Here is a 21,979-nt window from a genome sequence, read left to right on the forward strand (position 1 = left end):
TGGGGGGACAACCTGCTCCACCATGGGTTTCTCCACAGGCTGCAGGGGAATATCTCTCCTCTGGCACCTGGAGCACCTCATTCCCCCCCGCCTTCACTGACCTTGGTGCCTGCACATTTCTTACATCTTCTCACTCCCTCCTTAATAGGACAGCCAAGCTCCAAGCCCAGCAGACCATGGACAGTACTGCCCTGGAGTGTGCAGTGCAGCAAGTGCAGCAGAGGAACAGCACTTGTCTTCTGGGGCTGGCTAGATAATCGGTGTTTCTGTCAGGCCTTCATCTCAGTGGTGTTGCTTGCCAGATATGTCACTAAGCAGCAGCAGAGAGAGACCCAATGGCTCAGATCTGATTAACCTCTATAACTTTATCCTGTGTCTTAATTGGATTAGCTGCAGGGGGGTGTTTTTGCCGCTGTTCCTTTTTTCTTTTTCTTTTTTTCTTTCCCTCAGGTACTTATCACTGGGACATCTGATGCAAGGAACAAGTTAGAGTAGCAAGGCTTGTGAATAAACAAGTGGTGTTTGCTTCTTCCCTACTGGTCAACTACCAACTCCTGTCCTTCCTTTCTGGAAAATGACTGTAGCTGATGTCTGTGCGATGGGTCTGAGTGAGCCCTGCAGGCAGATCGCAGGAGATGTGGGTCTTGCCTAACAACTGCTGTTCTGTCACTTTTGGGAAGGATTTCTGCTCAGTAGATGTTCAAAGCAGTATTTTCTTTCCATGTTCAGTTTCTTTCATCTTTTCTGTGAGCTTTTCAGTTTCCTTTAGGACCTGACTTTTCTGCACCTTAGGGTTTTTCCTTTTATCATTGCAGTGGCTGTGGGCTGTCAAGAGTTGGCTTTATTCAGCACTGCAATAGCCCTTCCTCTTCAAGGACTTAAAAGCTGGTTCTCCAGAATCAGTTCATTTAGTTTCACAGGTGGGAACATGGAACGAGGAGGAGATCTGTGCTCATGTCTTGTTACAGTGGGACACAAGCTACTACAGATGTAAAGAAGGAATGGAATCCATTTTCCCATGGGATTGCCCCTTAGTCTTCGGGCTGCTGTCTGCCTGCACAGTGACCAGTTGAGAAACAGGAGAGTCAGTTTATAGGAGACTTCCCCCCCCCCAGCCATGGCCATCCTTCTGCCTGCAGCACCCTGTTAGCTCTTCAACAAGCTTAAAATAGAAGCCTTTCTCCTAACCATAGCTGTAATTGGCCCTGCACTGGGCACTGGAAAGGGTCATTCCCCTCCCTGGGATGGGAGAAGAGGTACATGCTGCTGAGAGGCTCTTACCTCTGTTTCTAGATAGCTGTGCACAAAAAGAATGAATTGTAAGTGTGGTATCAGAGCATGGCTCCATTCCAGGAGGAATAATAGATGTACCAGCACCGCTCTAACTGTTATGAGATCAGAAGTGCTGTTACATTAAAGCTGGTACTGCTGCCTGCCTTGGCAGAAGGGCTGAGAAATCCTTCCAGGGTTTTAATGTGTGTTCGGATAGACTGTCTGCCATAGCAAGGATCCAGCCTGTGCATTTAGTACATGGACAGTGGGCTTTGGTGACTTAGTAAAAATGTTTAAGTCCAAGGAATTCCCTCTTTGCATGGGGCTTTACTGTGATTCAGGCGTGAACACTGCGTGCAGCACAGAGGCTTTCAGCAGAGGGTTCAGTACTTTGCTGCACCTGGGGTGCTCAGACGGGGTGTGTGGCTGTCAGGCAGGGACTGCTGCTGCTCCTAAAGCAAATGCCATCATTAAATCAAATTGCAATGGATGTTAGTTTCCTTTTTCAGAGGTAATGTATTCATGTATTTCATGTCCACTGGCCCCTCAGCAGCTTGCAGGCTGGATATGCAAATTAGTAGCTGCAGAGGATGACTGATCCATTACTAGGTGAATTTGATGCTCATAAAAAAAGAATGCATTTAATGTTGCATGGCCATAGTTTGCTTGAATTTTAAGTTGCCTGAGGATCTCTTACTTGGAATTCTGTGGCTCAGTCTGTATTTGTTACAAAGGCAATACAAATGGAGAGGCCCTGTGGTTTCAGAGGGTTGGCTAGTCTTTTGTCTGTGAGTATCACTTACACTTTTTCTGTATCAAATGTTATTCCAAGGAAGCTGTGAAAATATGAAATACGATGATATCTGAAAGCAAAGCCTTGCAGTCCAAATCACTGTGTCCACAGAAATATCTGCCTTTGGAGATCTGTTTAGATACTATTTTTCAGGAAAAGCCAAGTTTTAGTAGGTGATTTTTCATTATTAGGCTTTCATGGAGAGATGTAGAAGACTAAAGGGATTTGGTGGGTCATTAAAATAAATGCAGATCTGCCAGCGTGGGTTTTTAAACACAAGATGAAATCCTGGCCACTCTGAAGGGGCCTCATTTGCTTCCTTTGGGCCCCATGCTAATTTCATTACTGATTTCAGAAGGGTAAGGACTTCCCCTGATTTTAATTTTACAGTGTTTCTTTAAACATGTAGACATAGAAATATTAAATTTCTGTTACTGAGGGCTTTATTAACGGAAGCTCACACAATATGCACCTCTTCCATGGTAGAGTTTTCACATGATAAATTTCAACCTTCAAGAACTTGAGGTTGTGATGAGCCCTCAGATTTGAGAGGCTGCACTCTGAAAAGCTCCTTGTTCCTTTCTCTTTAGCACTGTAAGACAAATACTTCAGCTCTCCATCCCTTATGCCAGCCAGGGCTACAAGCCTTGCCTGATGGGGCTATAGAAAATATGCAGAGAGAATATTGTGATACACACCATAAAGTTGTGCCAAGGAGAACGGAATATCTGGGCTCAAATGATCTTTTTCCCTGAGGCTTCTATGGTTTATTTCTTTCTGTTTTCTCCAAGGTGAAGTGCCAAGCCTTGCTAACAGCCAGCATCTTTCACGTCAGGGAAAACATTCTTTGCTAGCATCTTCCTTGTCCAGAGCATCTCTACATGGTGGTGGCTTCAGTACAGCAGAGTTTGGCTGTGGGAAGTGTGTAGTTACTGTAGTAATGCACAACTTTGTGGGTACTGCTTCCAACTGCTCTGTTCTCACCAGAGTGTGTGCCAGGGTTAGGCAGAACACAGCTCGCTGTGTTTCTGAGCAGCCCATTGGAAGAACAGTATTTGCTGGGTGGGCAGCAGGCACAGAGCCAGGGTGAGGTACTGGGGTGGGGTGGCTGGGGCTGGGGGTGGTACCTTCATAACACTTCTTCCCACACTATGGCATTTGGAAAAAGGAGAGCCCTAAAGGCAAGTAGGAGTGCTTGCTTCTGATGTTTTGTCTCTGAAGCTAGCTAGTTGTGATTGCACTGATTGGCAGTCTGCTATGAGTTGATATAATAGAGCTGCTGTGTTTCCTGGAGGGACATCAGGGAAGTATGCAGGCAAAATCCAGCTGCTTTTCTTCTGGAGGCTTGGCCTCTCAAATACTCAGTGCTCAAGGTTCTTGGGAGTCCTATCTCAAGTCAGTGAATTCAGTGGCAGCTGCAGGAATTTGGCATCTTTGGGTATCGATCACTCTTTGGGGTGCAGAAGGCAGCACTGCACACTGACACTTTGGCCAGACCACTCCACTCCACCCACCAGCTGCTTGTCTGAGAACTCTGGCCTGCTTTGGGCTCAGCTGCAGCTCAGCCAGCTCATGTGATTCAAGGGTGAAGCAACAGTAAGATGTGTAGGACTGAAAAAGACCTCAAGAAATTTCCCCCCCTTTCCATCAGCCTCCCTCCTGGCCCCCAGGTGAAAATTGCCTAGACTGTCCCATTTTTGACATAGGAGGGATTCTTACCTCAGCTTCCCCGAGGCCAGGTCCACAAGACTTGGGAGGGTGAATGGAGAAGCTGTTCACCAGGACCTGCTGCTTCTGGTGGCACCAGCTGGCAGTTTCTGAGGTAAGTTTTACTTTAGCTGCCTCCAAACTTGGTAGAGGTAAGAACTGGAGCAAGCAACACTGGTTAATTAAAGTGGCCATATAATTTTCATTGCCCTAATAATGACTAATGTAAAATTAATTATTCTATGCAATAGGACAGGAATTAATCTCACCTAAGCAATCCAGCCCGTTGTACTTCCCTACTTGCTACAGCAAGCAATTGTCTATATAGAGGGATTTTCTAGCACAGGAGAGCTAAGGAGAGAGTGCTCTGTGGTAAAGTTGGCTATGGGAGTTGGACTGGACTGCCTTCTAGCTGTGTTCCCTCCCTTGGTTGGTGGGTGAAGAGGCTGATGGCCAGCTTCCAGTTAACACAGTTATTTTGCTAGCTTACGGGGTAACTGTGCTGAAGGTGATGCTATTGCCTGAGTGATCTCATTTCTGAAGAGGGATTCTGATGAAAAGTTTGTCTATGAAATGAGCTGTCAAAACTCTGGTTTCCCCTCCATGCTGGTGAAGTACCCAGCCTCAGGGTGCAAATCCTCAAACTGGTTTGTTCCTCACAGAAAAACTGCAGAGCCTAAAGCAGCTTCACAGCTGAGCCACAGCTTCTCCCTTTCCAGTGAGAATGAGACTGTGACTCATTCTGTCACTGGCTTGCATCTTTGGGGACATGGTTTAGCACGGGACAGGTACAGTTGGACTTGACGATCTTAAAGGTCTTTTCCAACTGTCTGATTCTGTCTCTGGGATGCAATAGATTTGCTGTCTTGTCATGCTTACATGCAGTACTTTACTGCAGGGCTCAGCAAAGCTGAAAGTCTTGCCTGTGTGTCTCCTGCCCAGCTCCTTCAAGTTTCTCAGTGTAATGAGCAGAGCCTGGTTATATCTGTTCTCCATCTGTCCCTTCCTTCCTCATCTTCGCTATCGTTAATTGTTAGCATCTGGCTTGAAAGATTGCCTCTTAGCACGGTGCTGATGGGATCTTTCCACAGAAGATTAAGGCTGGAGTGGATTGACAGGAGACAGTATCCTTGCTGTGGGAGGTTTGCCAGTTGTGTGTGGGCTCAATGCTGCTTCTCTCCAGTTACTCCAGTTCATGTCAGGACGTAGACAGGAGTCAGTCACAGCTCCTTCCCAGGGCCATCTGGCCAGATGTGGCCTGGTTGTGCTGCCTGCTGGGTTTGGGAAAGGCCTCCTGCTGCTACGCACTGCCTTTGTCAAGACTTTTAATCTCTTTACATCAACTGCACCATCCCATGGAGGTGATTTCATACCTGGCTTGTGAGGTAGTTTCCACTGCACCATGGCAGCACTTTAATCAAGGATGTGCTTAACGGTAACGGCATTGTGGGGGTGCTGGCAGTACAAGTTGAGATGTCATTTCTTACTCTATCGTGTTCCCTGGGTGGCTAATGTATCTGTAAATCACATAAGTGCTTTCCTGTAGCTTTGCTTTCTGTTACCACCATGGCTGCCAAGGATTTGGGACACAGATCTTAGCTCTTCACAAAAGCAGGGCCCCTTTCCCTTGTAAGGGTACTTAGTACGTATTTCCAGTGTCCCAAAGTGTAGCTGAGGGTCCTGCTAAGCTCACTGAATCCACTCCCTGAGAGATGCATTAATTGGTTTCCTTTCCTGTGAGGTCTGTATTTTTCCCTGTACATGTAGAGGGAGCAGCACAGAATCTTTTGGCATTTCAGAAGGTAGGACTTTCCCCTTATTTTTGTCTCCTGATCTGCTCCTAACAAGACCCTGGAGACCCTTGCTGCTCTTTCTCAAAGACAGTATCTGTCTGCAGTAACCAAAAGGACAGGACCCTTGCATGACAGCCTGAGGCCCGGAGGCACATTGACTCTGAGCACAGGTGATGATGACTCTCTCTTGCCATAGTTAGGACAAACTGTCAGAAACTTTCTGTGTCTCGAAGCTGTCACACTAGCTTGGATTTCCACGATGTTGATAATGTCTACACCTACAGCTGTTGCAAAAAACTCTTCTCCCTGTCTAAAGGTAAACCTTTCTATCTAATCTGCCTTAAAGATAGCCAAGTAAGCAGAGTTTGCACCAGAGGGCTCAATTTTGTGGACTTCTTGGAGGGAATGTTAAAAGATGTTCACAGGGTTTAGAATTATTGTTGGATTTACGTGGGGGTTATTTTAATGGTATGAAAATCCCACTGGCTGGTATTCCCATGTCCCTTTAAACCATTTAAGTTAAGGTTTCTTTTGTTTCTTTCATTAAAGCTACTTTTATCCTGGCTTGTGGGGCTGTGCAAGTAGAAATTAAAGCACTCCTTGGTATTTCCTTGCCCATCCTATCTGTTCTTCATCCCAAATCCTTTCAGCTCTCCCCCCTTCCCTCCCAAGCTTGCCTTGAAGGGCTGGGAAAGCCGGCGCTGGCGCATTATGTTGCCTGTCTGATTGTTGTGGGGTTGTGTTTGTGTGGGGAAGGTCACGAGACAAAAAGACCACCAGGCAGGGGTGGGCAGGGGTGTTCAGTCCCTTTCCATTCAGCCCTTGTGGTGATGGGTGGGAAGAGTCTTGTTTGCATGACAGGATTTCAGGCGGCGATTGCTTTTTGTTTAGGTTTCTCCACGGCCCTGCATGGGTCCTGAGGGCTGCAACAAAAGTAGAGCATATACATTGGATTCATGGGGCTGAGGCGTGCGGAGATAACTGAGAGGCAGAGCTGTCAGTGCAGGAGGGACTGAGCCAGAGCTGTGTGCAGAGCCAGGACACTGCCAGCAATTGCCCGGGTGTTTGTGCTGTGTCCAGTCTTGGCTCTGGTGGGAGTTCTGCTTGAGTGTCTGAATCCTGTGGGCTGAGGTCCTTAGCTGGAGGAATGCTGTGGAAGCTTTCTGTCCTTGGAAGGAAGGTTGGATGCTGGGGACAGGGACAGCTCTATGGCACGGTTTCTGTGCTTCCCTGAATACTTTTGAGACTCCCAGCTAGTGACTTATTTGCAGCATCTGCCTTCTTCCTTGCCCATTAGCTTCAGGCTTCTGAGAGTATCCCTGTGCTTAACAGTGCTTGCTTCCTCCTCACCCCTCTGTGAGGCGGAGGTGTTGTCCCTCAGCACAGCTCTCCCCTCACCCCCATCCTTAGACAGCAGCTCGGGCTGTATTTACCGCCGGCACACACAAAAGCAAACATTGTCAGGATTCATTGTAACTGCCCCAGTTAACCCCCCGAGTTCATTTGCATAAGAAGATTGACCGTCCTGTGGGAGTGGCTTTGCCTTGGCTGTCTGACGCTTGGATTTGGAGAGCAGAAGAGCTAGAGTTCACAGTCTGGGTGTGGAGTGGGGAGGGAGCGGCAGTTTTGGTCCCTGACATCATGGGTGCCACGGCAGATCTTCCTGGAAGGAGGGTGACCTGTCAGCTCCCAGCTGGCAGCACAGGCCTGTCTGATTCAGGTGTAATAGCTGCCAGTTCCCCAGAGACACGATACAAGGATCCTCCTGCATGCTTGAGCTTCTGGCTGTCCGATTGGAGTGAATCCTTCTCCTGTGAAGGGTGTATGTGTGTAATTCTGTATTTATTTTTGGTAGGTGTTGACCCTGCTTGGATGCTTTTAGAGGAAGCAGTGACCAGCCTCGCGTTGTTGCTTCCCTCAGGCACATTTCTTCTGGAGAGCTAGCTGGCACGAAAGGGAGAGGAAAGCAGCTGGGATGAAGCACAAGTCAGGAAACAGGCTGAAATGGTGTGATCTTTTGACCCAGACCAATAGCTAACGCTGTGAGGGCTTGCTCAGGCTGCAGCAGCTGCACAGCCCGCACTTCTTTCACCCAACTGGGAATTATTCACATTGGCTTTCCCCCCCCCCCGGACCCATATGTAACGCGATCTGCTCTGCCCAGCCTGGCAGATGGAAAACCAAGGCTCTCTTCTATTTGCAGTACTGGTTCTTCATGGGCTCAACCGGCCTGCGAAGTTGGAATGTTCAAGCTTGTCAGCAGCCACTCTGAGACCCTTACTGTCCCCTGCCACTACTCTGTGTGTGTATATGCCTGCACAAATGCATATCGACCCCTTCATCTCCCTGCTGCTTCCAGGAGAGCCTCTCACACTTGGACATCTTCTTGTTTGTGGATGTCGCCAAGCCTAGCATACTTCCTGGGCATGCTTAGACCTTGAGTGAGTAATGATAGAGAGAGGGTTTTTTGCAGATCCCCCAAAAATGGGGAAAAATGCTTTTTACTTCAGTAAAATATTTAATTTGACTTGAGCCAAACTATCTGGGCATTCTGAACATAAACATAAATAGCAGTTGTTCTAATGAAATATTTTGAAAATGGTAATGTCCAGTATTTTGGACTTGTAGAACCTGAGGGAACTTATCCTAAACAATCAATGTTCAGAGCTAAGGCAAATTCACAGGAAAGTCTTGGCATGATTGAAATCTCCAAGTTTTTGCTCGGAGAAGTTTTGTTTTGAAAAAAAATTATCCTGGCTTTACAAAATGGGAAGAAAGCCCTCCAGATAACACTTACAATAAATGATGCTCCTGTGTCATACATGCAAATTGCACTGTGTCCCAGTGTTAGGTAGTGTTACACTCACATCTCTTGGGCTGCTGCTTGTAATTATCTTGGTGCTTTATCCTGTCAGCTGTTTCCATGCCACTGGCTCAGTTTTGCTACAACTCCCTTTGATGGGGCCGTCTGGCCTTTGGTGGCTGCTGCTCGATTTACTCTGGGTTCATGAGAACTTGTTGACTGGGAGCAAAGGAGGTGCCCGACGGTGGAGGGATTATACAGGGACAGACGGCAGTAACACTGTCTGCTCCAGGCAGCTTTTCTGCTCCTGGATTAAAGTTCATGCTATGTTACTTGTCTGTCTCTAAGGCCTTGTCAAGTCCATGTGGAAAGCTATTCTGCCTGCACTATTTCATTTTGTGCTGCTCAGCTCTCTGTGTGCCTCATTTCTCCTCCCTCTTTCCCCTTCCATTCAAGCGGCATCTTTCAGTTTTCCCCATTCACATCTGTGCTCTCTGCCCTGTGTAAAACTTCCATGCCCTTCCTACCATTCATCACCTCTGGCTCATTCACCTCTCTGCTTGCCTTTCTCCATTCATCTGGGTTCCTCTCAGCCAGTCTGGGCTGCCCTCTCCTCCTGCCCCTTCCGCAGCCCTCCCTTTGTGTCTCTGCACTTTCATCGCCGTGATCATCCAAAGCACAACAGTCTGCGGTGTGCTCTGTGAGGATGCTCTGCTAGAAGCTGGCCCCACTTGAGGGGGTAACTAATCTCCAGTGGAAGCCTGGTGGCATTGTTTTAAGAGGACTTGTCTCTCTAGTTACCCTGCAGGTGAGATTTCCCACCCCCTTTCTCCCTTCCCCCCCTTCCCTGAGATGCAGCGTGATGCATGAATAGGAAGAGCATTGCCATTTCCTAACCTTCCTTGTCAGTCTGGTCTTTCTGTCTCTTCCTCCTGGCTTGTTTCCCTCTTGTTTGCAGCAACTGCAGCTCTTGGTGACTCTTTGGGAGGTTATTCGGATTTCCTCATTCCTGAGGAGCATAACATGTATTCTCTTAATTACACAGGCTCTCAATTTATGGTTGCTGCCTGTGCCTTCCCTGCTTCCTTCTTCTAATCATCTGCATTGGGGTCACATCAGTTTTGGAAAGCCATCTCTGCGCTTGAACGTGTGTTTTGTTACCCAGGAAATGGAGCCTGTGGATTGCAGTAGCCAGGGCTTGTGTTTCAGTCTCACTGCAGCCACGGCGCTGTGCTTGTGCTACGGACACGGCAAATATGGACCATGGGCCTCTGCCAAAGGTCCCCCAGGCTGCTGTGCACCCGCTCCCCTACAGCTCACACCCGAGCCGGCAGCGTGCGGACATCACCCCATCCTATTGAAGGGGCTGCTCTCTGCTGCAGCCTGGCAGGAAAACTAAGTGGGAGGTCTGCTTGGGTGCCCATGGGGGGCTTCAGCTTTGAATGGTTGAACTGCATTCAAGCCAGCCTGTACTAGAGCCTGGGAAAAGTGCACAGGCTTGTCAAAGAAAGCAGGTGCTCTTTAAAGCATGTGTGAGCCCTGTCCATGTGAGAAATCTGATTATCGGTAAAGGAGGCAGAAATGGAGTGGAGGCAGGCAAGAAGGGCTCTGTGAGTGAGCACGGGTTTGAATGATGGGATGAGCGCTCTGGTGTGTGGGAGGCTGTGAAGGGAGCATCCAGTGCTCTGTCCCGGGGCAGTAGGGAGCCCCTGATACGGCTCAGGCAGGGCCAGGCTCTGTGAGGACTGTCAGTGCTGTGAGAAGGAGCCCTTCACCTGATAAGTGTGGTTGTGTAGCTTTGGCACTTGGACAAATCTTTTCTACCCTTAAAACAAAGCAGAGGAGTTTCTTTGGTAGCTATTAGTCCTCATGAGTGAGCAAAACCCCATGTAAAATCAGGCCAAGTTAAATACATTTCCCTGTCCCTGAGTAGGACTTCTGCTCTACAGTGTTTCTAACCAGAAGCATGGTTTGAATTCCAGTATAGATGGGTCATTCTGGGTTTGTCTGTGTTATGGAAACTGTTATTTGGGGCTTTAAATGCATTTGTTTGGCTTAAGTTTTTTCTGAGCCCTAAGAACTTGCAGTAAGGTCAGAAGGGAACTGTTGGAATCTTCTAGTCTCACAAAGAAGGCCAGAAGATTGTCTGAGCGGTCCTCTGTTTGACCTTGCCCACACCTCATCTCGTAGGGAAACTCGCAGTTCAGTTGTAAAACTTCTGGTTATTCTAATCTAAATCTAATCAGCTTTGACCTCTAGCTCCTAGATGTGATTATACCTTTGTCATAGTGGAGAAGCCTCTACTGCCAAATTTCAGTTCCCTTTGCAGCTCTTCTGGACAGTGATCAAATCATTCCTTAACCTTCCCTTTCAGGAGCTAATGAATTGAGGCTGTCAGTGGAGCCAGACAGACTATACCCGTAGCAAGGTGCCAAATGCAGAGGTAATGGCATCTCATTTACAAGCCGGCAGGTCGTGTTTCCTCTTCTGAAGGCAGCATTACCTTGAGAGAGAACCTGGTGTAACAAAGGACATTTTTTCCCCTGAGTGGCTGTTCCTGAAGATAGCATTCCCCATCCTTGAAGCTGGCTGGCACGCTTGGCTCCTGGCCATGTGGTTCTCTCTTTGTTATTACTGTAATATGCATTGTTTGCAAGCACTCAGCTTTACCCAAAGACCCAGCTCATGCTTAGTAACTTGCTGCTTTAGCTCAGCTGAGAGCATGATGCAGAGTTACATTATGCTTTCTCTAGCCGCTAATGATAATTCGGGGGGGGGGGGGTGCCAAGAATGAAGTCTCATGGGACCCCATTAAGGGCATCTCCATCTCTAGCTTAGTTTTATTTTTGAGACCTGTCAAATAGTCAGACTTTTTAGCATGTTGAATGTGTGGCAGCCTGAGTTTATGTCACAGCCTTCAAACACAGCGCTGTCTGGTGATGCCCTGCAGAAATCAGTTATGCCAGCAGTCTTGTCTTAGGGTCCTGTACTGAGTTTGTAAGCTCATCCTGATAATTTCAGTTGAACATATAACCTATTTTTTGTAGCCTGTTCTGACTGACATTAGGCCAGTCCTATGCAATATTTGCCGTACGTTCATTTGCTGTCGGTGTTATTAGGCTGACAGCCCTGCTGTGTCCCATTAAAATCTTGTCACAGCCCTGCAGTTGTGGGAGTGGTGTGGGTGCCTGTCACTGTGTTTGGACAGGAGTTTTGGAGCCATGGTTGGAAGGGCTGGATTGGTGATTCAAACCTGGAGAAAGCGTAGAAAACCCATCTCGATGTTTCCCTAGTGTTCCCAGGCTTACAGAGAATTGGCATTAATACTGGCTTTTGAAAATCTTTTGGATGCAAGTTACCTTGACCTTCTGTTTCAAAGCTATCTAACTGATCTCCTATGATAGAGATAATTCATTGAGCTTTTGTCCAAATACAGAACAGAAGCATTTAAACTGCTCCTAGTGCTTTTGCGTTGGTATCTCCTATGCTGCTGTTTCCAGACCATATTGGACCAAACCCCAGTTCTGACTGAGAAGACTTGGCTGCCTCAGCTGCCCAGCAGAGATGCTGCTGTGACAGGAGACATTGTCACCAGCAGCAAATTGTACAGAAATGTTTGTGTGCTTTCAGTTAACCTGGGAGTAAGCAGGGATCTGACTGCAGGAGCTTGGCCTAAAATACAGTCCCAGCTGAACAGCTATTCTGACTGTTGTATGTTGGGTTGGGGTTTTTTGGGTTTTGTTTTTAATTTCCTTATAGAAATAGTGATTAGAGCCTGTCTGTCTCCAGGCTGTGAGGCAGACTGTGCATTGTGCCTACTATTGAGTTATGAAGTCCAAATAACTGCAGCATCCCACCCAGAGTGTATTACATTTCAGATCTGAATGAAGTGGCCTACACATTGTGCCCCCTCACAATGTAGAAGCCCTGAGAGCTGTAATTAATATTGATATAGGATTTTGAGAACCTCCAATAAGACATGACTAAAAAGACATAAACAGTAATTATGTAGTGGTACATTATAATATCATGTGGCATGGTAGATGGATATTTCTGGGTTTTTTGATATTTAATGCTTTATGGCATCCAGATGAAAAGTGAGTTATATTTTAATTAGGCTGTAGAACTCATTGCCTCAAGAGTTTATGGAGCCCTAAAAACTGGAGGAATTTAAAAGGGAGAGCAAGAGATGGGGCATTTGTACATATAACAATGTCTGGTCCAGTGCTGACAAGCAGATCTGGAAAGAGTGTTAAAACCTCTTGCCTAAGGATTTAAGAAAAGGTTTTAACTGTTAGGGTGGGTTTGGTTATGGCAGTCACTGGGTGATCTCCTGTAGCCTTCATCTTGTCCACGGTCTCGGAAGTGTGTGGGTAGTCAGGCTGGAGCTGGGCTGGCCATGTGTGGTACATGACTGAGCTGTAACCTGCCCAGCCTGGCGCTGCAGCTGAGGATGTCTGTCCAGTGAACTGTGCCATGTGCCCAGTGCTGGATAGAGATTAAAAATTTGATTTCCCCCTAAAAAAATCCCACCACTATTTAGAGTGCTTCAGCTTCTTTCCATTAGTCTTAATGTACTTACATAAATAATAAAAGAGGAAGAAGCAGAACTGGAGAAGTCTCAGTCTATAAATATGTCTCTTAGCATTAAGCCTTGTGGCATAGTGGAGGGTACCTCCTGCCTTCCATGCTGTCTTGTTAATCTTGTAATTATCTCCCTCACTTTCAGTGCTGCATATCCTTCCTTGTAGTACTGCTGATAATGGAGCTTCTATTTACCCTGGCTTCTTTCAGGGGAGTGGCTTCATTTTCAAAGCCAGCACAGTGGCATATTTTGAATAATTTAGTTCTGGGTGGCTTGAACACTGTGTGCGATTCCCCAGCAGAGGCTGGAGGCTCGTTCCTCTGAGTGTTCTGCCAGGAGGCTGGTCTGAAGAGAGGCGGTGGGATCGCTCAGAGTGGTGGGTTGTTGAAACGATAGAGGACTGAAAGCTAGCTCAACAGGTGCTTTGAGCATATCTCAGCTCTGTCATCTCTTAGTATAAGGACTTGCAGCAAGAAACCCAGAGGCAGAGGAAGGATGGGGAAAGAGTGGCATTAAAAATGTGTATGAAGATAGAAACATGGATTTGGGTACTTGGCTGAGCATGATAGGCTGGGGTCTCTGAATGCAGGATTTGCTTGGTATCGAGGTGGCTTGAACCAATGGTCTGCACCTCTGTGGAGTCAAGGAGTTCAGTGTAGTGTCCAGCTGCTATTGGCTTTGGGAAGTCAGTTATATTTCTTGGCAGAAACCCATCTCTATTTGTGTTCTCCCTGTGCTGCTTGAAATGCCTATACAGATTGGCCAGCTACCTGACAGTCCGGGTCCTTCAGGCTACTCTGCTCTTCAAGGAAAAGGGAATCTTATACCAGGTCCCTCCATCTCCACTTTGCCATGTGCTGTCTGCAGCGAGACTGTTACCTGAGTCCAGGTCGTGGGCCATCTGCTCTGCAAACACCCTCTCACCTATGTGAACGCTGAGCCTCGTAGCTCTGTGCTCTCTCACTGCAGCTTTCCAGGGAGTGGGTCTGTCTGGGGGCCCTGCTTGGTGAGTCACTGAGTATCCTCTGTGCTTAAATGCAATCTGGCTTTTGAGAGCTGGGTGATGTTTCCAGCCCTCGGGTTCACCTCAGGTCAAAGCAATCTAACATGTGCTAAAAGTACTGCTGGACAGCTCTTAATCACTTCATATTGTCTGGGCAGTGCTGGGTAAATTCCTTATTTACAGGAGAAGAGAATGTGTCTCATTGGAGCTGGTGCTAATGTTTTACCACATGTGTTCAGCCAACTGGAATCAGGTGATGGTGGGAAGCTGGATCTTGAACTGGAGGCATAGGCACTTGACTGGCCTTCCTCTCTTCTGGACCAGAGCTTCTCCTCTTGCGTGCAACTCCCACCATTGGGAGAAAGTGCAGGTTCATTAAGCTGCTCAGAAGATAATCAGCACCAGGCCCTGATCAAACTCCTGATAAAACAGCCCCTGCTTTTGCCCTCTCATTTGGATTATAAGCCAGACTTTCATCTTCTATCCTGTCATTCCTTTAATCTTCATCAAAGCAGCAAATGCTGCATGTATTGTTGCCACGTTGGGTTTTGTTGTTTTAACAAACAAAAACCAGCAATAAGCAAACAACCCACCTCTCACTGACTCAGAGCATGGCCCCAGAAACTGGAAGGGTAGAGAATGGGCTCTGGTAGGTGTGTGGCTGTTCTGGGGAGAGTGTCAATGCCTGTCTGAGATGTCTTTTTACAGCTTCAGGTTGGAGTCTGTCAATTCCATGCATTGACTTGGAGACACTTGATTTAGCACAGTCTGTTGAGGCCGGAGATGGTCTGGTAGTTTCCAAAGCTTGTTAGCATTCCTGGATTGCAAAAGGTGCCATCTAAAGGGCTGAGTTCAAATCCAGCACAGCTCAGAGTGATTTCTGAAACCCTTGCATGTGATTGACTCTCCCTTTCCAGTGCCGATCATGGAAGATTGTCTACATGTGAACAAGAAACAGGCATAGTATTGATAGCTCATTTCTGGTGGGAAATAAGGCAGGACATGTCATTTCCATAGAATAGGAGGGGAAGCTAAGGGGCATTTAATCCCAGAATCTGCCTCCTGGTCTGGAGCAGAGCTGGGGTCAGTGCCAGGAGGCCTCACAGCCAGGCCAGCCTCTCCCAGAAGTGATGCCACTGGGCCATGGAATGATTCAGGTTTGAAGGGACTGATCCAGCTCAAAGCCAGCTTCTAAATTAGATGAAGTTGCTTGGAGCCTTGCCCATTGTGAAGACAACTTACAGCTTGCGTCATATCTCCATGCCAAGACAAAGCCCCTCAATGGGGAAGCCGTGCATCTGCAATCCTAAAGCCAGCTAAGGATCCTCATGTTGTGCCTGGTTCAGCTGTTGACTCTCCAGCTGCCCATGGGGCAGAGGAGCAGCTGGCTGCGCTGTGTGAAATGTCTGTGTTTTCCCAAGATACCCATTGTCTGGCTGCAGCACCAGCCTCCACCCTACTTGCTCATTCAGCCGTGGCTAATGTGTCTTTAATTAAAGAGGAGGATCATTTTGAAATTTCGTTTTCTCAACCATATTTCCTGTTTCCTTCAGAGTTTGTGGGGTTGTTTTTGTCTTGTAGCTTTGTGATGGGGCCTTCAGTTTATGGAATGTCTGTTCTAAAATAAAGAAGAAATAGGAAAAAAAAAATCTTGGTTTGGGCCAGGGTATTAAGGTCCTGGGTCAGGACCGTCTGCTACGGTCATTAACATATTTACATTTTTCTTAAGACCCTTATTGAGGATCAAGGGAGTTAAGGGTGATTGTCATTGAAATGCAGAGGAAACCTTGCATGAAATTGCTGTTAGTGTCCTATTGTTTGGAGGGGTGGGGGTGGGGGCACATGGCCTTTCCTCATCCCTGCACCGGTTGTGTCTGCCCAAGTAGATGGCAGAGGCAGAAATAACTATGCTGAAGGAAGGCGCTGTGCTGGCTTGGCTGCTGGGAGGCTTTGCTGGGTGAGCACTCCCTGTGGGGCTGGACTGGGGTTCAGCGTGGCCGTGCTGCTGTCTGCTCTCAGTGAGACAAAGGTGCTCGCCTGGGCTTGTGGGATAACTGCCTCCTAACGAGATCCTCATGGATAAATACATGAAACACCTAGCAAAGGTCAGTTGCCTCTTTTATAATTGATGGACTCCAGAGTTTTGAGTGTGCCATTGGACATGGCTTTTGCCATGTGTGGGGTTATATGTTCTGGGGGAACAGCTCAGCCCCTTGAGTTTTGTGACTAGCTGCGCTATCGGAAACAGGGCTTGAGGCAGTTTGAAGTGTTGGGGTGGATTTTGAGTGCTGTGGTGACAGATGAGTTTATATGCTGAAAAAAAAAAAACCTGTTTAAACATAAATAAGAGAGCTTCCTTACAGCTGGGGTTTACAGTAAAACATTCTGCTCCAGGCTGTGGAAGCAGTGGTCTAGTCCAGCTCTGAGGCAAGCCGTTTCAGTTGAGATGCCAGTTATTCATTATTCACCTCTTACTCTTTCATGCTGTTCAGATCCTCTGTTTTAATCCCAACCTATTTCTAATTAGTATCATTAATTTAGTGCCAGAAAGAAAATTATAATAGTAACGTGAAAGAGGAGAACAGGCTCCCCAGCACGTTTGCAGTGCTGACAATGCTAGCTACCTTCTGCCACAGCTCTGACTGCGGTGCGATGAGCCGCAAGACGGCGAGCTGAAGGAGGGGTGCCAGTGCCTATCGGTGTGAGGAAAAAGCATCCTCGGACCACAGGGTCATCCATAGTCTCCAGACAGACTTCAGCTGTCTGCCCATTTGGAAGCCAGCAGCCACTCACAGGTATGGACAGTCCTGGTGTGAGTGACAGAATCTTATCTGCTCTGGCCATGGTGAGTCTGGAGCCACTGGTGGGTCCTTGGTTTGAAGCTCTGAAGCTGTTGTGTAATTCCTGTTCTCGGTTACAAAATGTTTCTTTTTGGAATGCTTCAAAGCAGAACAAAGTCTGGAAAAAGTAGCTTGTGATCTGAGCAGCTCTTTTGTGCTTCTGGAGCCTATGTGCTCTGTATCTCTTTTGCCTTTTGAAGGAATAGTTGTGGTCCCTTGTCACTGTGGCCCTTAGTCATTCCAAAGCACACAGTGAACACACAGCACGGCGGGGAGGGAGAGTCCTGTGCGTCAGTCACTGGCCCTGGCCCTCAAAGTAGGGAGGCATTTAAGCCTTCAAGGAGCAAATGAGTTTGTCCTAGACAAGGTAGGTTCTGACATCTTGAATGTCAAGATATAGTTAAAGTGGTGCAGTTAAGTAAGATGTTGGTTAGGTCAGATGTTTTCAGGAAACAAGGATGAACACAGCAGTGTCTGTGGGATTGCAGGTGTTAGATCCATTCGCTGAATGACTCATCTCCCAGCTTCTGCAAATTCCCCTTGAGGAAGGTCATCTCAGGTATTATGCTAATAATACTTTATTTCCTGGGTTTCTGTGCTTCTGGGATTGGGAACTACAAACTCAGGCTGGCTTGGGGGTCCCAGCAAGAGCTAAAAAGCATCATTGCTGAGCCTGAGTAGAGCAGCCCTGATTTGGGGGTCGGTTTTAGAATTTGATCTGTTAACTCACAGCATCAGACTGGGGGGAACAGAGGAGCTAAACTGCTCCAGGGATTAATATTAAGCCCTTGTTTAACCGTAAACAGCTGATGAAATCCACCTTTGGCTCTGGGTGCCAGCTGTCAGGAAGGTACAGCCAGGCCATCTCGCAAGGACAGAACAACCCTTGGCAGTGGGCGGGGGAGAGTGCTCAGCTCTGTCTGTGGGTCTCTTGCTTTGTGTGATCCGCTTGTCCAGCAGCTTTCTTGCTGCTTTGACAAACTAGCAGATCAGCCCTGCTCCAGCGAGGGGCTGTGTTTTCCCCTCCTCAGGTCAGACAGCTCCTGCTGAACAAAGCAGCCAGCGACAGCAAAGTCTGCAGGAGCAGCGGGACAAAGGGGCTTGGGCTGGAAGGAGACGGAGCCAGATCCTCACACGTGCATGCTGTGTCCTCCAAACAAGCTGCCTGTGCCCGAGGCCGGTCTGTTTTATAGCTGCTCAGCTCGCTGAGAGCAGTGCCAGGCCTGGCACTGGCAGGCTGCATCCTCTGCCACATCCCTTTTCTCACCTCCTTCCCTGCCACAGCAGCGGCTGATTGAAGGCCTGGTGCTTGTTCGGGTTTTGTTCTCTGTTAGGAAAGAGCGGGGATTGTCAGGACCTTTTAGGCTCTGCCAAGGCCTTTTATGTCCCAAATGTTTCCATGAAAAGCCTCCCTCCTGGCCGCCCTGCCCCCTGACAGCCATTCAGTCCCGCCAACAAGCTTGATATCATTATCTACAAAAGGAGGCCAGCGAGCACCAGGGTCCTCACAGCCAAGTTTAGGAAATCCCAGGCAAATCACCCAGCAACAGAGAGCTGGCAGAGCTCAGACTGCGAGCGAGGGCTGGCCTGCAGCTTGCATCCACTAGTTTTCAAAGCACAAAAGCAGCCGCTCGGCGTGGTGCCAGCACTGGCTTTTCGGGGCTGGGGGTGTGCTTGCCTGGGGACTGGCAGCCCCTTGTGGAGGGGGGAGTTCAGCATGGGCTAGAGGGGTTGACAGCCCACAAAGCTGTCTTTTTTTTGGTCAGTGACATTTTTAGATGAACCACTTTGTCTGAGGGAAAACTTCTGGTTTTCCAAATGTTTTGACCAGAGTGAGATTCACTCCAAATCTCACCTGGGACTTTTCTTCTAATCACTCTGGTTTTCATTCTGAAATGGCATGTGGCTGCTTTGTCACTTCTAGTTTGACATAACATTCATCTGCTTTGCTCCCTGTCCTGAGACTTTATTTCCAATCCATCTTAAAATGGAAAGCTCTTCAGCAGGACAAACATCATTTCCACGGCATCTGTAGAGGTGGTCTGGAAAGGTGACTGGCAGAAATACTGAACACAGAAAGGGCTTGAGCAGGGATGGCATATTCCTGTGTTGCAACTGTGTTAGGAAATACACGAGTAAAACTGTTTTCAGCATGTTTTATCTCACAGACTGCATCTCTGTTTTGCTTGATGGTCTAGACATAGAGAGATATCAAAAAATATCCAAGAGAAATGATGATGCAGAGGGCAGGAAGGTGAAGGGAGATGACTCAGATGAAGCTGGGCTGGAGACAGGGTGATGGCACAGATGACTGTGCCTGGTTTCACCCTTCTCTGCAGCAGGGTGCTTTGCAGTGCCTGGTCAGTGAAAGGAGGTTGGAGACGGGGTCATTGCAGGACAATGCATGCCCAAAGTCTAGAGCAGCCTCTGGGGTCCCTCTGGGTCTGCTGGAGGTGGTGAATGCAAAGGAGGGTATAGTTGTGTAATGTGGAGTGGTTAATTCTGGCACTTTCCCCTCCTATTCCAGTTTGATCCTGACAACACTGGCTACATCAGCACCGAGAAGTTTCGCTCCCTTCTCCAGAGACACGGCTCGGAGCTGGACCCCCACAAGCTGGAGGTCCTACTGGCCCTGGCAGACAGCAACTCTGAGGGGAGGATCTGCTACCAGGACTTTGTCAACCTGGTGAGTGCTCTGGCTGGCAGGGCCTGGGAGTCCTTGGCTCTGTTTAAAACACTGGCTCTTGAGGAAAAGTCTCTCCCCTTCCAGCGTTTGTTGTGCCCCCACATCGCAAGCTGTATGGGCTTGCTGAAGCATTCACTGGTGACTGAACTCTCAAGCCAAGAGTCGAGTTTCTGCTTTTTCCAGGGGAACAAGTTTGTATGGAAAGAAACTGTGGGAGCTGTTGTAAGAGGAGCATGAAAAAGTGACTGCTGCTAGTTTTTGCTTAGTATCAGTTGGTAGCTGTCATAGAGCCATTTGTTTGCAAGCAGAGGCCTGTCAGTCTGGATGTCTCCTGTTTTATCTATAGATTTCACCACTTCCAGACAAAATATATAGATAATGTTGTGTTTTCTTGCTGGATGGAGTCATATTGCACTGCTGTAGGCATCAACAGCAACAGGGATAAAGTGTTTCTAGGTCGTGTTCACTTTATCCCAGGTGAGATGTCTCAGACTGCATGAGTCATGATCTGGATGCCTCTCTATCTCTACTAATGAGTCAATTAGTGAAGGGATCTCTCTGTTTCTAGTCAAGGCAGTTTGGCAAGCCAACACAGATAGGTATCTTGGGCAGTAGCAGTTCCAGGAGCTTTGCCCTGTTCTTGCTCTGCCATTCCCCACCTCAGTGCAGCAGGAAGAGAAGCCTGCATGGAAAATCCAAAGAGCAGTGAAAGTCAGTGATGTCTCCCAGGTTTTGGGGGAAGCTGATGTGGTTGTGATGCGGACTGTAATTACTTGCATCTCAGTGTATTGCTGCAGCCAACATGGGGGCTCCATGCCCTCGTTTGTCATGGTCACTCATGCACACGTTCTTAGTTTAGAGTGTCTGCCTATGTCCTGCCTTCACATTAATCAGGGAGGTGTAACAGTGGGGCACAGCTATCGAGGGTACTGGTCACAGCGTGGTCAGACCATGGTCAGTGTGAAGGTGACATTACTGTGATGCAATGACATAGACCTGCTGTATCTAATCAAGCTGTCTTGTTAGCCTCTTGCATGCATTTAGGTGCACAGTAAAATACAAAGTAGCAGCTATGAAATAGATCACAGGGAGTGTGAGGTTTTCCTCAGCTCCATCTTAATGAACAGTGTGGTCAATGAGACTCTGTGAGCAGCAGTGTATTTATAGTAACAGCTGCTTGTTCTACAGTTTGGTACATTCAAAGTACCACACAAGCATTCACTAATTGAGCTGCACAACACTGAGGTAATGGGAAGAGGTATCATATCATTTATTTTACAGAAATGATGGCCTGGGGCCAGCTAGCATCTTGGCAACAGGCTTGGACGTAGACCTGGCCTTTTTCCTTTTCCTCCTGCACTGAGCTCCAGAGCAGCACAAGCTCATGAGAGGCAGGTGGGAGGTGAAAGGCTTGGACATCCTCCTCCTTTGGGGAATGGGAGATCCTGCCAGCTCACACCCACCCAAGGTGATTTCTGCAGAATGGCAGATTCCCTTCACTGCTGTGAATGGGTCCTGAAGAGAAGCTATTGATCGATCTGTCACCCGCCCCGCTACCCGCTGCTGCATTTTGTGCACTTTCTGATCAATAGGCAATGCGAATGCCAGAACATTAATTTACTTTCAAATGGCATCTCTCTTCTCACTCCTCCTCTAGTTGCAATTGATTTCCAACATCCAAGCTTTTTAGGGCTCCTTTTCTTTTCCCTAGTTTCCTGCTCCCAAACCTGCCCTGCAAACTTCCTGATGCAAAGAAATAACATGGCTGGTGCAGAGTCACTGTGAAATGAGTGATTTCCTTTACTGCATAGCTGTCAATCCTGGAAACTGTGGTGGTGTTTAAGTACCTGCTTGTGCTTGATGATCATCAGCCATCTCTGCTCTATGCTCAGGTTAATTTATCTCTTTCCATAGCTTAGCAAGAATTGATCTGATCAAAAACGATGGTGCTGGATGTGGGGAAAGGAAAGGCTGACCCTCTGTTAGATCCAGAGAGGCTTTACAAGCATGGTTCTGTGTGTGGCCTTCCTCTTCTCCATCAGTATTCACCAACAAGTGCTCTGACTTGATCAGAGAACCTCAGAGCCTCACAAATGTGTCCAAGGTACTGAAACCTTGAGCCAGAGGTATAATTGCGTGAATAAGGCTTGGCCACTGGAGAGGCCTTGAGGGGAGGAGTGGGGCTGGGTATCAGAGATGCCTTGCAGTGCAGCTGTCAAGGTGGAGATGTGGAAGGGAGGAATGGGACTCCTCTGTGTGTGCATATGTGTGTTAAGCAGCTCTTTTGGTTTCTTTCCAAGCATGGGGTTGGAAGGAGCTGATGAGCTACCTGCCCAAGTTACTATGAAAGAAAATTCACTCTATCCCAGCAAAAACTAGTGCAAACTTGTATTGTCTCATAGAACCTGGTAGAAAGTAGGGTTTGATCACTGGGCATCAAGAGAGCTCTGTCTTCAGTGGTCAGCTCCTGAGATATGATATCCTCTCTGTTTTCTCT

The 21,979-nt window shown here is 47.7% G+C and overlaps 1 protein-coding gene across 2 annotated transcripts in view; it reads left to right on the plus strand.

Annotated features, from left to right (window-relative positions):
- The window catches only part of RHBDL3 (rhomboid like 3), a gene marked incomplete at both ends in the record, with an annotated part of 56,157 nt that overhangs the window by 15,133 nt on the left and 19,045 nt on the right, over positions 1–21,979 (plus strand). The window contains 2 exons of one of the 2 annotated variants that reach the window (XM_084273519.1): positions 7,525–7,572; positions 19,324–19,482. In XM_084273519.1, coding sequence (XP_084129645.1) covers positions 7,570–7,572; positions 19,324–19,482 — 162 coding nt within the window. Of the gene's footprint in view, positions 1–7,524; positions 7,573–19,323; positions 19,483–21,979 lie in introns of those variants that run through there. The other variant, XM_084273518.1, reaches the window with a different exon arrangement.

This window comes from Gallinula chloropus (assembly GCF_964237585.1).
Source record: "Gallinula chloropus genome assembly, chromosome: 20".
Taxonomy (NCBI): domain Eukaryota; kingdom Metazoa; phylum Chordata; class Aves; order Gruiformes; family Rallidae; genus Gallinula; species Gallinula chloropus.